Source organism: Pantherophis guttatus, chromosome 16 (genome assembly GCF_059756535.1).
Source record: "Pantherophis guttatus breed Tessera chromosome 16, ASM5975653v1, whole genome shotgun sequence".
Taxonomy (NCBI): domain Eukaryota; kingdom Metazoa; phylum Chordata; class Lepidosauria; order Squamata; family Colubridae; genus Pantherophis; species Pantherophis guttatus.
The window spans coordinates 3,549,493-3,564,932 of NC_142078.1; the positions used below are offsets into that span (position 1 = coordinate 3,549,493).

The window sequence follows — 15,440 nt, forward strand, 5'->3', positions numbered from 1 at the left end:
GTGCAGCTCCCAAAAAGCCGTTTCAAAAACAAAGAAACAAACAAAAACCTGGCACCAATCCATGCCACCTTCTCATTGTCTGACCTCCCAAAATCTGGGGAAGAGCCAGGAGTTTAAGGCTAAAAGGGTGGGGGCTTTTTAAGAATATGGCTCATATCTCCCAAAGCTTCCTTGGCCTTAGAGAATCCCTTGTAGGGGTTTCTGCTGGAAGACAAGGGGACCATTCAGGGAATCCAACTGAGAGCTTCAGATGCTTGGAGATGGTCTTAATAGGTCCCCACATTTGGGAAATCCACATAATTATATCAAACAATGGCAGGGAGAAGCTCTTTAACAACCCCCAACAATGAAGGCCAAATGAGTCCTAGATTCAGCCACAGCACACTTGCTCCAATTAGGCTCTGAATGGGATGAGCATTTAAAGGCAACTTATTAAGAGTATTGTAACAAAGAGATTTCCCTCAATGAAAAGAAGGAATCCAGGACAAAGAATCAGGTTTCATTTTATACTCCAGACAGTAGAAAAAGTACAAAACAACAGTTGATTGCTTAGAAGAAATCAGTGGATAGAAATCAATTTAATTTTTTTTAAAAAATAGATTTTTTTATTGAAATCGGGTTTTTTATTTTTAGCAAATTCATTTCAATAAAATGCTTTTGATGTAAAAATCTATCTAAAGATCGTTCTATATTTTAGATGTATTAACAATTTAGTTTATTCAGCATGAAATGGAGCTTAGTTATGAAGCATGAAGGGGTATTTTCTGCAATATTTAAATTTCTGGGAAACTCATTCAATGAATCCAAGTTCTGCAAACTGAGATAACATGCACTGTATTGATACATTCACACAATTTCACAGTAACCATGGGCCTTTTTGCTAGTGATTTGTATAATAAATTAAATCGTGATTTAAATCAACCTGATTTAAATCAAATCCACCCTGGAAGAAATCACCTTGCTCAGTTACAGCTACATCAGAGACATGGAAATTAACATCCCATATTACAATAATGAGCCTTGCATTAAAAGAACGTCCAGATGGGAAATGGCATCATGAGTCAGGAAAGTCTGTTGTGAAAAGGTTCAATTTCAGCCAGTTGAAACATCTCATATGTACAATTGAAAAAGTCCTTTATTATTCAGCCTGGGAAAGTCCCTTATTTGGCAGTTATTATTTACCATTCTTAATATCTACTTTATTCGACTCTCAATTGGAATTATTATAATTATCATGAATATCATTATTCTGTTGCTTTGTATGTACACTGAGAGCTTAAGACAAATTCCTAGTGTGCCTATTCACACTTGGCCAGATTTAATGCGCAATTCAATTCAATTCCTGAGATACACTCTGGGACTGAAGGCTTTTCACACTCATGTTTATAATTTTTCTCCCGCGTGAATCGATGGAGGCCCCTACGCTGAGTATAGCTCTTTCCACACTCCAGGTATTAATGTGGTTTTTCTCCGGAATGGATTTTTTGATGGAGTGAAAGTTTTCCTCTCTGACCGAAGCTTTTTCCACACTCCAGACATTTATATGGTTTCTCCCATGAGTGGATTCTTTGATGTCTCTTAAGATGTCCTCTCCAACTGAAACAGTTTCCACATTCGAGGCATTTATGTGGTTTTTCTCCTGTGTGGACACTTTGGTGTCGACGGAGGCTACTACGCTCAATAAAGCTCTTTCCACACTCCAGGCATTTGTAGGGTTTTTCTCCTGAGTGGATTCTTTGATGTCCGTCAAGGGTTCCTTTCTGACTGAAGCTCTTTCCACACTGCAGACATTTATGCGGTTTTTCTCCTGTGTGAATCATTTTATGTCCATACAGAGCTCCTCTCGTACTGAAACACTTTCCACATTCCAGGCATTTATGTGGTTTTTCTCCTGTGTGGACTCTTTGATGTCGACAGAAGTTTGAACCATTACTGAAGCTCTTTCCACACTCCAGGCATTTGTAGGGTTTTTCTCCTGTGTGGATTCTTTGATGGCTATCAAGACTTCCCCTTTGACTGAAGCTCTTTCCACACTCCAGGCATATATTCGGCTTGTGGATTCTTAGATGTTTTTCAAGGATTTGAATTGTTTTGAAGGATTTTTTACATTCCCCACATTCATACTCTTCTTGTAAATGGACTCTTTGATGTCTATAAAGGCTGCTCCTCTGACTGAAGCTCCTTCCACACTCCAGGCATTTGTGAGATTTTTCTCCTGAGTGGATTATTAGATGCCTTTGAAGATGGCTGTTTCTTTTAAAGGATTTTGTACATTCCGGGCATTCGTATTTTTTTTCTTCTGAATGGATTTGTTCATGTCTATCAAAGTTGCTCCAATGATCGAAGGTCTTTCCACACTCCAGGCATTTAAATGGTTTCTCTAATGAGTGGATTCTTACATGTTTTTCAAGGATTTGAATTGTTTTGAAGGATTTTTCACATTGCCAGCATTGGTACCTGATTTCTAAATGGAGTCTTTGATGTGAATAAAGGTTTCCCCTTTGACTGAAGCTCTTTCCACACTCCAAGCATTTATGAGGTTTTTCTCCTGAGTGGATCCTTAGATGCCTTTGAAGATGGTCATTTCTTTTGAAGGATTTTTCACATTCTGGGCATTTGTATTTCTTTTCTCCTGAATGGATCCTTAGGTGGCTCTGAAGCTGTCCATTACGTTTGAAGGTTTTCCCACATTCCGGGCACTGATATTTCCTTCCTCCCTCCAGGATCCCTTGGGGATTCCGGGGTCTTCCGAAGGAGCCTCCGCCCTCCAGGCATTTCTTCGGTTTCTCTATCAAATGGATCCTTTGATGTCTAAAAAGGTTGCTGGTATGAAGAAAGTTCTTTCCACACTGCAGGCAATTATAAGGCTTCTCTCCCCAATGGATCCTTTGATGTGTATAAAGGCTGCTCCTCTGATTGAAGCTCTTTCCACACTCCAGGCACTTGTGAGGTTTTTCTCCTGAGTGGATGCTAAGATGCCTTTGAAGATGGTCGATTCTTTTGAAGGATTTTTCACATTCCGGGCATTTAAATGGTTTCTCTGCTGTGTGGATTTTTAAATGGTTTTCAAGATTTCCGTTTGTTTTGAAGGTTTTTCCACATTCCGGGCACTGATATTTCTTTCCTCCCTCCTGGATCCTTTGAGACTTTTGGGGTCTTCCGAAGGAGCCTCCGCCCTCCAGGCCCGTCTCGGGGTCTCCGCCCGTTTCCTCCTCCCTGCATAGCCCTCCAGGAAGCCGCCTTTCCTGGGCTCCCCCTGGGCTCCTCCATCCTGCAGCCTCGGAGCCCCCGGCCTTTCCCCGCCGTCTCCCAGGGAAGCCGTGCCAGGACCAGGCAGGGCTGCTCCGTGGGGCCCGCTCTCCTCCTCCTCCTCTCGGGCGGTGCCTCTTTCCTGCATCTGCCGCCATCCTCCGTCCTCCTGCAGGGATGAGAGAGAAGAGGGTCATGGCTGCGTCCCTTTTCCCGCAGGGGAGGCCCAGGCCGAAGCCCCCCCCCCGCCTCCCACGGGCCTCCCGGGCATTCTCCAGGCTGACACGGCCTCCTTCCCAGCCTCCCGTCTCCCTCCCCGCCCTCAAGATTAGGCCTCGGGCTCCCAGACCTGCCTTCTCCGGAGAGACCCTCCCGGACTTCAACTCCCAGCATCCCCTGCGCCCAGCCTGCATCATCCTGGCTTCTCTGTCGCCGATTCAGGCAGCTTCCTCATTGCCCGTTTTAGTTCCGGAAGTGAAGGCTTCATGCCCTTTTTCCTCCAAAAGTTCCGTTTGTTCCTTTGGAGGGCCCGCCCCAAGGAATCCTCCTGCCAATCGTCACCGTCTCCAGAGCGACCAATCAGCGTCTTTGTTTCTTCAATCACCTGGATTGCGCCTGCGCGGTGCCCACGGTTGTTATGGTTCCCCCGGGGAGGTGGGGCGGGGCTTCCCTTGAACTTTGGGGTCCGCTCTCCCCCCCCCCCGCACCCTCTGTATTGAGGGAGGGGGAGGTCAGGGGCTCTTCTGGGGCTGTGGCCTAGTAGCAACCTCTGAAGGGGAGCCATGGATGAAGGCTGGGAGGGGAGAAAGAAGAGACCCTGAGTTCAAGCTCCCTTTTCAGTCCAGCCCACCTCGCAGGGTTGTTGTTGGGGGAAGAGAGGAGGAAGCTGTGCTGGAAGTGGGGGGGGGGCTCCTCGGGGCTTCTCTTCTTGCAGACGTTTCATTGCCCAAAGTAGCTTCCTTCCTCATGGCTAGAAGGGAGGGGGCTCAGAGAGCTCCAGAGACCCCTCAGTTCAACCCTCAGCTCCAAATATTCCCCTTCATTTTGCTGCATGTCTTCTCCGCCTTCTTTGTAGAAATAATAATTCCCAATAAATAAATAAACTCGCTATGTGTGACTCACTCAGGTGTGTTTTTAAGAAGCATCTACATGGCCTCTATTTGATGCAGGAAAATTCTTGTTCCTGGATATAAGAATTCTGAATTCCTGCCCAAAAGCAGACCAGCTCCAGTTAAAGAGGACGTAAGGGTGAGAATTTCCTGCCAATGGTTCCTGCATGTGAATTTCCTCTCATTCCAACACATTATGGTTGGAAAAAGGAAATAGGGAATCAGGCAATTTTGATAAGATCCAATTTGGTTTCTTTCTGGGTCCCTTTAACTGCTGGATCCCTCAACACTTGGAACTTGGGCAAAAGAGGGTCATGTGCCTTGGAGGTTCAGCATCATTAAACTCTGCAGGATTTGATTTTGGAAGAACTTCTTCAAGGGAGACAGGATTTCGTTTTATGTCTGGATTGCTGTCTGAGAAACGATGCCTGAAGTTCAAAATCCGAGGAGAGAATTTCTCCCTCTCTCTGCCTTTAAACTTGGCCCCATCTACCAATAGTTTGGGAGTCAGAAAAAGGGGTCTGCACCTAAGGAGAAATAACGGAGGGAGCTCACCTGGGAGGATGGAACAAAACCCAAAACAACATGGCAGCAGAAAGGGAACTCACAACAATTTTGCCAGCTCTGTGGTCATCAATTATCTCCAATTCACCTCTGGAGCCGTGTTTCGTCATCACGGTGAAGAAGCGGACAATTATTTTGGAGCAGGGCCTGATGAGAACTTTCCCCTTTCTCTGCATTCTTCATGCTTTGAAGGGCATCTGCCAGAACATTCATGCGCACCATGATGCCAGGGCAGCAAGATGGCGGAAAAGGGCAGAAAGGGAATTTTCCTTCCTTGGCCACAAGGGCATTGGCAATGCCCATAACTTCAAGGACCGGTTGTCCCTTCATTCAGGACTGCCATAAGAAATGGTTAAATGCGGGCTACCTCTAGAGCTATTGCGGCCATCCCAAAAGTAATATATTTGCAGCGAGCCCTCTCTTTTAGTAACCCATTGAAGGATTTTCAGGCAAAACAATAAAAGTTTTTAGGCAGATTCTGGCCCTCTTTTAATCTGGTTTCCTTGAAGGTAGAGAGGAGGGGTTTTTTTTATTTGTTTGCTTATCGTGGACTGTTGGTTTGGAATTTATTCCTCAATTTAATGTTTGTTTATGTTCGTTTTATTTAATTTATATACCGCCCTACTCCCGAAGGACTCAGGGCGGTGAACAGTCACAAGTTAAAACACATAAATACAAAATTTAAAAGCAGAATAAAACCGAATTAAACAATTTGGCCGTAGACAAATTTAAAACACCCCAATAATTTAAAACCGATTAAAATTTACATTTTAAAAAGGAAAAAGGGGAGAATTAGGCCAGGCCAGCCTGGTAGAATAAAAAGGTCTTGAGAGCGTGGCGGAAGATGTGTAGGTCCGGGATCCTCCAAATCTCCGGGGGGAGCTCGTTCCAGATAGTGGGTGCCCCCACAGAGAAGGCTCTCCCCCTGGGGGCCGCCAGTCGACATTGTTTGGCCGACGGCACCCGGAGGAGCCCCTCTCTATGGGAGCGTACCGGCCAGTGGGAGGCTACTGGTGGCAGCAGGCGGTCCCGTCAATAACCAGGTCCTAAGTTAATCAGCAGCTGTGGAATTAGACAAAGTTTGTTGCCGTTTCCCTGGGCAATTGGCTTGGATCTTTTCTCCTGGTTCCCCTACTTGTGTGGTACTTTCAAAACTCCGGCCTTTTGAAGAGAAATTCTATGGTCCCCCCTCCTAAAAAAAATCAGGAGTTGGGTTGCATGCTGCAGCTCCTGAAAGCATCTGCCTTTTCATAAATAGGTGCTCCCCAACTCCTGATTCTTTTGCCTTTTGAACGTCTCAGAAAGTTTGGAAAACCTCTCAAGAAACGCCAAGGTCTCCAGTCTGTTTTCAATCCCCTTTCTAGTCTGGTCTCTTTGCTGCCGCCCAGAACTGTCCTCAACTGCAGACCAGGTCCCTATTGAGAAGGGAGACCCCGATAACCCCACGGTCCCAGACCGACTCTCCCATTCAGGGATGAAATCCAAACATTTTCCCTACGGGTTCTGTGGGTGTAGCTTGGTGGGCGTGGCTTGGTGGTCATGTGACCGGGTGGGCATGGCCAACTTGATGCACGTCACTCACTGTTAGTCCAGGGAATGTCATGGATGGAGTAAAATGTGGTGAAACTCACTTAACAACGCTCTTGCTTAGCCACCATAATTTTGGGCTCAATTGTGGTCATAAGTCCAGGACTATCTCTGCCTTCCTCTGCATGGCAGCCTTGTCCTTCTCCTTTCTGGCAATTTTCCTCTCTGTTAGAGGCACCAAAATAATCCAGAGATGTCAGGTTTCCTGCTGCAGCAGGGGGTTGGACCAGATAACCTCCGAGATCCCTTCCACCCCTAGATTGCTGGGCTGTTTCAAAGTGTCTTCTGAAGCCAAGTCTGCTGTCAGGGTTTGTGGTGCTTCCGTCCTCTTCTTTCTCTCTCTCTCTCCCTCCCTCTCTTCCTCTTTCTTACTTTTTCTTTCTTTCTTTCTTTCTTTCTCTTTCTTTCTTGTCTCTTTGTCTCTCTTTTCTCTCTGTTCCTTCCTTTGGAAGTTTGGAGACTAAGACATGATTTAAAACGATCAACCAATAAATAAAAGTAATAGAAAACGAGGCAGGTTGAGGGGCCCTTCTGGGACTGGGACTCCCCCCCCATCCAGGCTCCCTCCCTAGGCAAGGTGGGGGGGGGAGGTTGGAGGGGCACCCAGGCAGGTAAGAGGCCAAATGGGCATTTTCCCCCTTGCAATACAACTCTGGTAAATTGGCTGCAAATAGAGGGAAGATTTCCCAGAGTCCAGGAGCCCTTCAGAAACCAACCCACCTCTTGGAAGGCACCTTCACTCTGATAACTGACAGTAACTGGCAGTTGAGCCTGCATGGGTGAGGTCATGAAGCCCTCAGAATTCCCCCAGAGATGGCAGGCCTCCCTTGGCCTCCTCCCAAGGCTCACCTGCTCCGCCTTTTCCACACCCACCAGTGCCAGGCAAATGTGTGAAGGAGGCGACCAAACCAATCACTCAAGCTGCCCAGTTCTCATATTTTGGCACAAAAGGCAGATTTTTGGATGTAGACTGCCTCTGTCAAGGGAAGCTCCACTCTTCTTTTTTTTTTTGAGAAAAAAAATATTTTTATTTTTAAACAAACAATTCATCATTAATCAATCAGTGTAACATCTTGGTACAACATTTATTTAAAAATTTAAACAAAGTTTATCTTTAAACATTTTTGCCAATCTTTCCGGTGACATGTTTTATAGATGGCACATGTCACCGGATATAGATTGGCAAAAATGTTCAAAGATAAATCAGCTTAATGTTGGAAATGCCACCAGACATCGGGATCGTACTATCACATATGGTGGACATGTCGAGAAGCGAGAAATTATTGGGCAAAAATTCGCATATGGCTAGAGAAAATGATACAGCAACACATTGATCGTAAACCAGAGCTGTTCCTGTTGGGTATCTTACGGGATAAATTTAGTAGAGAAAATACATATTTGATTATACATGTAATAAAGGCAGCAAGAATGGTATTTGCACAAAATTGGGAAGCAGAAAAAATTCCTACAAAGGGAGAGCTAATTAAGAAAATATTAGAATGTGCAGAAATGAGTAGATTAATATTAGCAATTAGTGGGAAGGAAGAATCAGAGTGTTACAACATATGGGAGCAATTTTATCAATGGATAGAGACTGAATATAGACAATAGGCAATGTAAAAATAAGAAATATGGGCGAAATATGTTGCAATACATTAAATTTAAATGTAAGAGGAAAGATAAACATGTACTAAGAAAATGATGATACATGTTGAATATGATGACACGGAAGCTCCACTCATTAATGTAGCTCTGAATAAACTTCCCATCACACCCCTTATGTTGCCATGTTGTTTTGTGCTTTTTTCCATCATCCCAAGTGAACTCCCTCCATTATTTCTGCTTAGGTGAGGCATCTTTTTCTGAATTTCAAAGCAATATAGCAATCCAGGACAAAATCCTGTCTCCCTTGAACGAGTTCTACCAAAACAAAATATTGCATAGCTTTGAAGGGAAAAAATAATAAGGATATAATAAAGAATACTAGAATATGATATACTGGTATACCAGATTCTGTAACCATGAGGTTCCTGTAATACATATATGCCTTTGCATTTGAATCACATATATTATGCCTTTATGTATCTCCTGTAACAAACACATTCTGTTATTAGGCCTCTGTAATGTCTCTGGTATTTGTATTTGCCGGCTGCAAGGATGGCACCGGGGGCTACTCTCCCTTCTGCTACAGAGACGGAGCCCTCCACCACTTCCACTCGTGGGCCTCTGTCCCGCCAAGAGCCACGGTGCCTTTCATGCGAGCCCTCCTTACATGTGAACAGCTGCCAGGAGCATTTGAGGCCTTTGCAAGCCAGTCTTCCCAATTGCTTCCGTACTTCTGGCCCCAGAGTCAAGGCTCATGGCCTGAAAACAGGGGCAGAGAATGATAAAGGAGAAGCTGTTGCCCCCCTCAACTGGCCACCACCCCCCTTGCCCCCAGTCTTCAGCTTCTCGGACCCCCAGAATTGAATACCTTATTTCAATTGTGGGGAATGTATGTAAGTATGACATTTATACAACTACACGTGCTTTAATAAGAGTAGAAAAATAACATAAAAAGCCAATAAAGAGCAGCCCAGATCCTCCAAAGGCAGCATATTCCCACTATCAGGCCTCCTGAAGGTCTCTGGAGCTTCTCCATCATCCAGGTCAGGGTTGTCCCAAAGGAGCTTTTTCAAGAGGCAGCTGGATTTCCTTTGAAGGCGTTTCGCTTCTCATCCAAGAAGCTTCTTTGGTGGTGAAGAACTGAAGAAGCTTCTTGGATGAGAAGTGAAACATCTTCAAGGAAAGTCAAAGAAAACGAAGTTGCCTCTTGAAAAAGCACTTTTTGGATAAGCTCTCCTGCTTGAGCAGGGGGACAGACTAGAGGACCTCCGAGGCCCCTTCCCACTCGGTTGTTCTTATTCTGTTAGCTGACAAGGGAACTTCCTACAAACCTCTAAAAACACCTCCGGCATCAGATCACCTGAGGTCTTTCGTGCACCTAAAAACCGCTTGAGGACCTCACTGGGCTCCAGCATCACCTTTCCCCAGGTAAAACAAGAACATTAAAATGATGTCATATCTTAAAAAGTTGCTCTTGGCCAGAGGGAGGGGGGGGCATAAAAGTTTAAAAACTTATGGAGTTGCTCAATCAGGATCCCCTCCCAGCCCAGGAGAAGCTGCAGTGCAAGAGAGGAGCAGGGCCAGGACCCCCTCCAGCCTTTGGGGCCCAGGATTTAAATAGGAAAAGCCCCCCCACCAACCCAAGGCGGTGGGGGTCCTCCAGCTATGGGGCATTTAAGGGGAGGGGGGCAGAGCTGGGGGGGCTGCAATGGGGGGGGGAAAGGTGGGCCTTCCTGGAGGCTTCGACCTCAGGGGCTCAGCAGAGGCTGAGGGGGTCCACATATTAATGGGGGGGGGGGTCCTGGGGGGATTTAGCCCCCTGCAGATTTGCAAAGGGGTCCTGGGGGGGGAGGCGGGAAAGGGGGGTCAGGAGCTGCAGGGAGGAGCCTCCTCGGTCTCTAAGCCTGGAGACCCCCAGGAGCCCCTTCAGCCCCGCCTGCCTGGGTGCCCCCCCCCATTTCCACTCCCCCCGCCTTGTCTAGGGAGAGACGCCGGTTGGGGGAGGGGAGGGAAAGTCAGAGCCCCAGAAGGGCCCCCCAACCTCCACCTGCCTGGATGGGGGGAGGGGGAGAACACCGGACCCCAAAGATCAAAGGGAGACCTGCCCCCCCCCCCGCCTCACCTTCGCGCAGGACCAGCAACCCCCTCGGCAGGGCGCAGGCGCCGTGGGCCTGATTGAAGGAAGGCGGACGCCGATTGGTCGCTCTGGGGAGGTTGGCGATTGGCAGGAGGACTCCGAGGGGCGGATCCCCCGAAGGAAAAAGCGGAACTAGTGGAGGAAAAAGGGCGCGAAGCCTCCACTTCCGGGAACAAAACGGGCAACGAGGGAAGCTGCTTCGATCTGTGACAAATGATGCAGGTTTGGCGCAGGGGATGCTGGGAGGGTCTCTTTCGGGTCCGCACGAGGGGGAGCTGGGCCTGGGTCTCCTCTGAGGGGAAGGGGAGGCAGCCGTGACCCTCTTCTCTCTCTCCCCTGAAGGAGGACGGAGGATGGCGGCGGATGCAGGAAAGAGGCGCCGCCCAGGAGGAGGAGGAGGAGGAGAGCGGGCCCCGCGGAGCAGCCCTGCCCTGTCCCGGCGTGGCTTCCCCTGGAGACCAAAGAGAGCTTTGGTCGTAGGAGCACCCTCTATAGACATCAAAAAATCCACACAGGAGAAAAACCTCATAAATGCCTGGAATGTGGAAAGAGCTTCAGTCATAGGAGCCACCTTTATACACATCAAAGAATCCACACAGGAGAAAAACCTCATAAATGCCTGGAGTGTGGAAAGAGATTCAGTCAAAGCAGCAGCCTTCATAAACATCAAAGGATCCATTCAAGGGAGGAACCATATAAATGCCTGGAATGTGGAGAGAATTTTAGATACAAGAGAAGCCTTAATAGGCATCAAAGAATCCATTCATTAGAGGAACCAGATGAAGTCCTCATGTATGAAAACACATTCAATCACAGTGGAAACTTTTATAAACATCAAAGAATCCACACAGGAGAAAAACCACATTAATGCCTGGAGTGTGGAAAGAGCTTCGATAGGAGAGGTTCTCTGTATAGACATCAAATGCTTCACACAAGAGTAAAACCATATCAGTGACTGGAGTATGGAAAGTTTCTGGGAGACCGGAAGTCTTTATAACTATCAACGAATCAACATGGGAGAATAACCTGATCGTTAGTAATCAATTTACAGCACTTCATTTAGTGACTGTTCAAAGTTACAATGGCACTGAAAAGAGTGACGTGTGGCTCTTTTTCACACTAATGTCACATGATCAAAATTCAGATGCTTATAAACTGATTCCTTTTTATGACGGCAGTGTTCCAGGGTCTCGTTACCTTTTGTGACCTTCCTACAAGAAAAGTCAATGGGAAAACCAGATTCAACTTTATATAACTGGCAGGAAAGGTAATAAAATCCAATTAAACTTTCACTTTTAATAAATTTAATATTTTTTTCTTTTAATAAATTCCTTTAGTCTTCCAGGGCCATGCCCAGGGTCCCAGGCCTGAGTTTGACTGCTGTCGGTCATTCTGATGGCGACTAGCAGAGCAGGCTGTCCTGGGAGGGGCGGGAGGCCTTGTATGAGTCTGGATGTCCATCTGTCAGTGGTTCAGGAATGTTGGATTCTCAACTGGGCAGCTGTGGACGAGATCCCTGCCTGATCCCTGTCCAAGGGCTGCAGTTGAGGGCTGCTCTGACACAGGATCCAGCCCTCCCTCTGCCTGGCCTAAAGCCAGTGCTGCAGTGCTGCCTGTCCCAAGAGGAGATCAACCCTGCTGGTAATTCAATCAAGTTCAAAATTCTAGGAGAAAATTTCGCTCTCTCTTTCTGTCCTTAAACTTGGCACCATCTAACAACATGGTGTCAGGAAAAGGTGCCTCACCTAAGCAGAAATAATGGAGGGAGCTCACCTGGGATGATGGAAGAAAACACAAAACAGCAGGGCAACCCAAAGGGAATGCGATGGGAAGTTCACCCAGAGCTACGTTAATGAGTGGCGCTTCCCTGAACAGAATGCAACCTACATCCAAAGAGCTTTGCCTTTTGTGCTAAATGGGCAGCTTGAGTGATTGGTTTCTTCGCCTCCTACAGACATTTGCTGGCATTGGTGCACGTAGAACATTGATTCTCACATACCAGATAAAGTGCCTTGGTTAAGATGGGGAAAAAATGCATTGTGTAGACAACCATGTTAAAAGGGCTTATGTGTCATTTTAAATTAGCGATGAAGCTTACAATTCACACACTCCATTTAACTTGCTGTGAATTCACTTCCTTCCTTAGACTTTGCCTCAGTCTCCTCCTCCTCTGCTCTAGGCCTTTTCTCAAGGATGGTTCTTGCAGGAGGAGGGGGGGAGATGAGGGGAGGAGGCTTGGTGTGTAGGACATCCGTGAGCTGATGTTCAAAGTTATCCAGAGGAACCAACGTCCCGAGTTCAGGATACTAATCCCTACAGAGAGCAAAGGAGAGAGAGCAATTCTTTATATCTAAAATTATTATTTCTATTCCTGGATCATTGTGGTTGGGAGAGCTTTTGCTCTGTGATGAGGAACTGTGAGAGGTAAAGTAGGGAATCGACCAGAGAGGTTTATAGAGAAGGAACGTCTCTTCTCTTCCCAAATTCAAGGCTGCCCAGAGACGGCGCGTAGGCCAAGCCCTTCATGAGCCTCAGAAAAGAACTCAGTCAACAATAATGTGATAAAAGGATTTCTAGGACATTCTGCTCAGGGAAGGAATTCTCACTTTGCAAGTTGCTCAAAATAAGCACAATTTCTGGATTATGAATTCTGCCAAGCTTATAAGTCACTTGTCAGTGATTTCTGTTCTCTGAAACAAACTCTGGATTATTAAGCTATTGGCATGTTGTGGCTCCGTCCTCCGAGCCTATCTTATCGGAGGAAGAAGGCTCTGAACATGAAGGAGAGGAGATGGCCAGGCCTTCCTCTCCAGGCCCCTCCTCTCTGGCAATGCCTCAGGTGTCTCCCGAAGGGGAAGAGATTGGCCAGGAGCCAGGTGTTTCCGAGCTGTCAGAGAATGACGAAGAAACATTATGGTTGGACCCACGCTAGCGCCGACGGGATAAGCATGCGCAGCAGAAAAGGAGGCATGCCAGAGATTAAGCTGAGTCATTGGACCACACCCCACAGGCTATAAAAGGGAGTGTGGTGGCCATTCGGACTCTGTGACGGACAAAGCTAAATCTTCTGGCGAGTCACTTTGTACCTTTGGACGTTTTGGATTTTATTACTCTTGGACTATTACCAACTGTGTGTATTTTGTTTATGTTTTGTTATCGGAGTAAAGAAATGCTTGGCAGGCAGTTACAGAGTTTCTGCCAAGTTCCTTATCAGTATTGTTAGGAAGAAGTTTATTTAACCCTCGGCTGGCTGTTTGAGTGAGTGTGTGAGACAGGGACAGAACACGGGATTAGTAAGGAAGCCAAGTTGCTTATATGAAACAAAATAAAACCCCAATTTTCTGGATTTTTTTTTTTTTATCCATCGAACTCTGGTTCCTAACATGAAACACACCACTTTCCTTCTTCTATCCTAGAAGTGTAAGAGCCACCTATTAAGAAGACTCTTAAGACTATTTTCATGTGCTGGTTTCAGACTAAACTTCAGCTGCCTTGACTCGCAACTAATTTTACTTCTGAACAGTTCCCACAAACTAAGTCCACCTTCAGCAGCTGAAGCATCAAACCCTAAAGAACCGAATGCTTACATTTTTCCATCTACGCCGGAGAAGATGGAATCAAGTTATCAGCAATCACGAAGTGGTGGTTACACCCCAATCATTTCACTATCACGACTCCAGGATGAGAAGCCACCTTGGAAATAGTTTTACAGATCATGTCCTGCATAGCTGAAAGAGAAGTCAGGATCCTCTCGGGTGGTGCTCTGGGATATCCAAGGGCAGGAAATTTGAGACACGTACCCAGTTATTTAGGTAGGACTCCTTTTATTAAACTTGGAGAGCAGCCCAACTGCTAATGACACTGGGTGGCTTACAAAAGGGAAAAATAAAAGAGGAAAAATACATGGGGAAAACTCTTATTATATTAAAAATGAAGCCCCCCCCCGTGGCTCAAGGAACACCCTAACCCCCCTCCCACCAGCCTATGAGCATGTATGGAAGGCGGGTCAAGAGCCTTATTTTCAAGGGAAGAATGAACCCAGGAGAGAAATTTCCAGGCGCATGGAAAGAACTGTGGGCAAAATGGAAATTGGTAAGTTTCCCCACAAGGTTCCAGTAGCAACCCCTGAATCTCAAGATCCAAGTGTTTCTTCTTCTAAGAACATAGTAGATAACAGAAAAGCAACCTGAGATCCATTACTTAAGAACACGTACTCATCACCTTCTCTAATATTTTCCCTCTTTTCTGCAGTGTATAAATATACCTATTGGTCTGCAGTGGAGTCTCCCACTATTCTGTTGCAGGACAGCCACTGCGGTACATACCGTTCAATAAACACAGCAGTGAGCCTGGATTATTTGCTTTGGGTTGTGCCTTTTGATTCACACTGGGCAAAACGGTGCACAATAGGACAATTCTTGGGACCAATATACCTCTATAGAATGCGTCCAAAATAGAGGACCCATATATTCCTTTGGGATCGAAATTTGGAAAGTTTTAGCGCTGCAGTGCTCCTGTGCAGCTGCAGTGAAAGTAGGATAGTTTCCAACACTTACAGAAAGCTTCTCGCCAGCTACTGGGAAACACTATGGGGAGGTATATAAGCCTAAATCCAATTGCTATTTTAGTGACACCGTATCCATGGTATGATTATATGAAATCTACCAGTGGAACAGCTTGCCTTCCAAAAATTGTAGGTGCTTTATCACTGGAGGCTTTTAAGAATAGACTGGACAGCCACTTCTTTCAAATTGCAGTGTTCTGCTGTTTAAGCAGGGGGTTGGACTAGAAGACCTCCAAGGTCCCTCTGATTCTCTATCCTGACGATAGTGAAAAAAAGGAGCAGCAGTGACACGATAGCACTGTTCCAATACCTGAGGGGCTGCCACAAGGAAGAGGGGAGGGGTCAGCCTATTTTCCAAAGCACCAGAAGGGAAGACAAGAAATAATGGACGGAAAATAACCAGGGAGACAAGTAACCTGGAATTCAGGGGAAATTTCCCGACAGTGAGAAAAATTAAGCAGTGGAATGGCTTGCCTAGAGAAGTTGTTGTGCTCAATCACTAAAGTCTTTTCAAAAGAGATTGGGCAACCATTTGTCTGAAACGGTAGAGGATTTCCTGCCTGAGCAGAGGGGTGGACTAGAAGGCCTCCAAGGTCCCTTCCGTTATCATTTTTGTGTTTTTTTA

At 46.2% G+C, this 15,440-nt stretch overlaps 1 protein-coding gene across 1 annotated transcript in view; it reads right to left on the reverse strand.

Moving 5' to 3' along the window:
* Positions 1 to 582: 582 nt before the first annotated feature.
* LOC148111769 (uncharacterized) overlaps positions 583 to 15,440 on the reverse strand; it is a 332,684-nt gene continuing 317,826 nt past the window's right edge. The window contains exon 5 of the mRNA XM_087879751.1: positions 583 to 3,418. Coding sequence (XP_087735877.1) covers positions 3,056 to 3,418 — 363 coding nt within the window. The 3' untranslated portion in view covers positions 583 to 3,055. The remainder of the gene's footprint in view (positions 3,419 to 15,440) is intronic.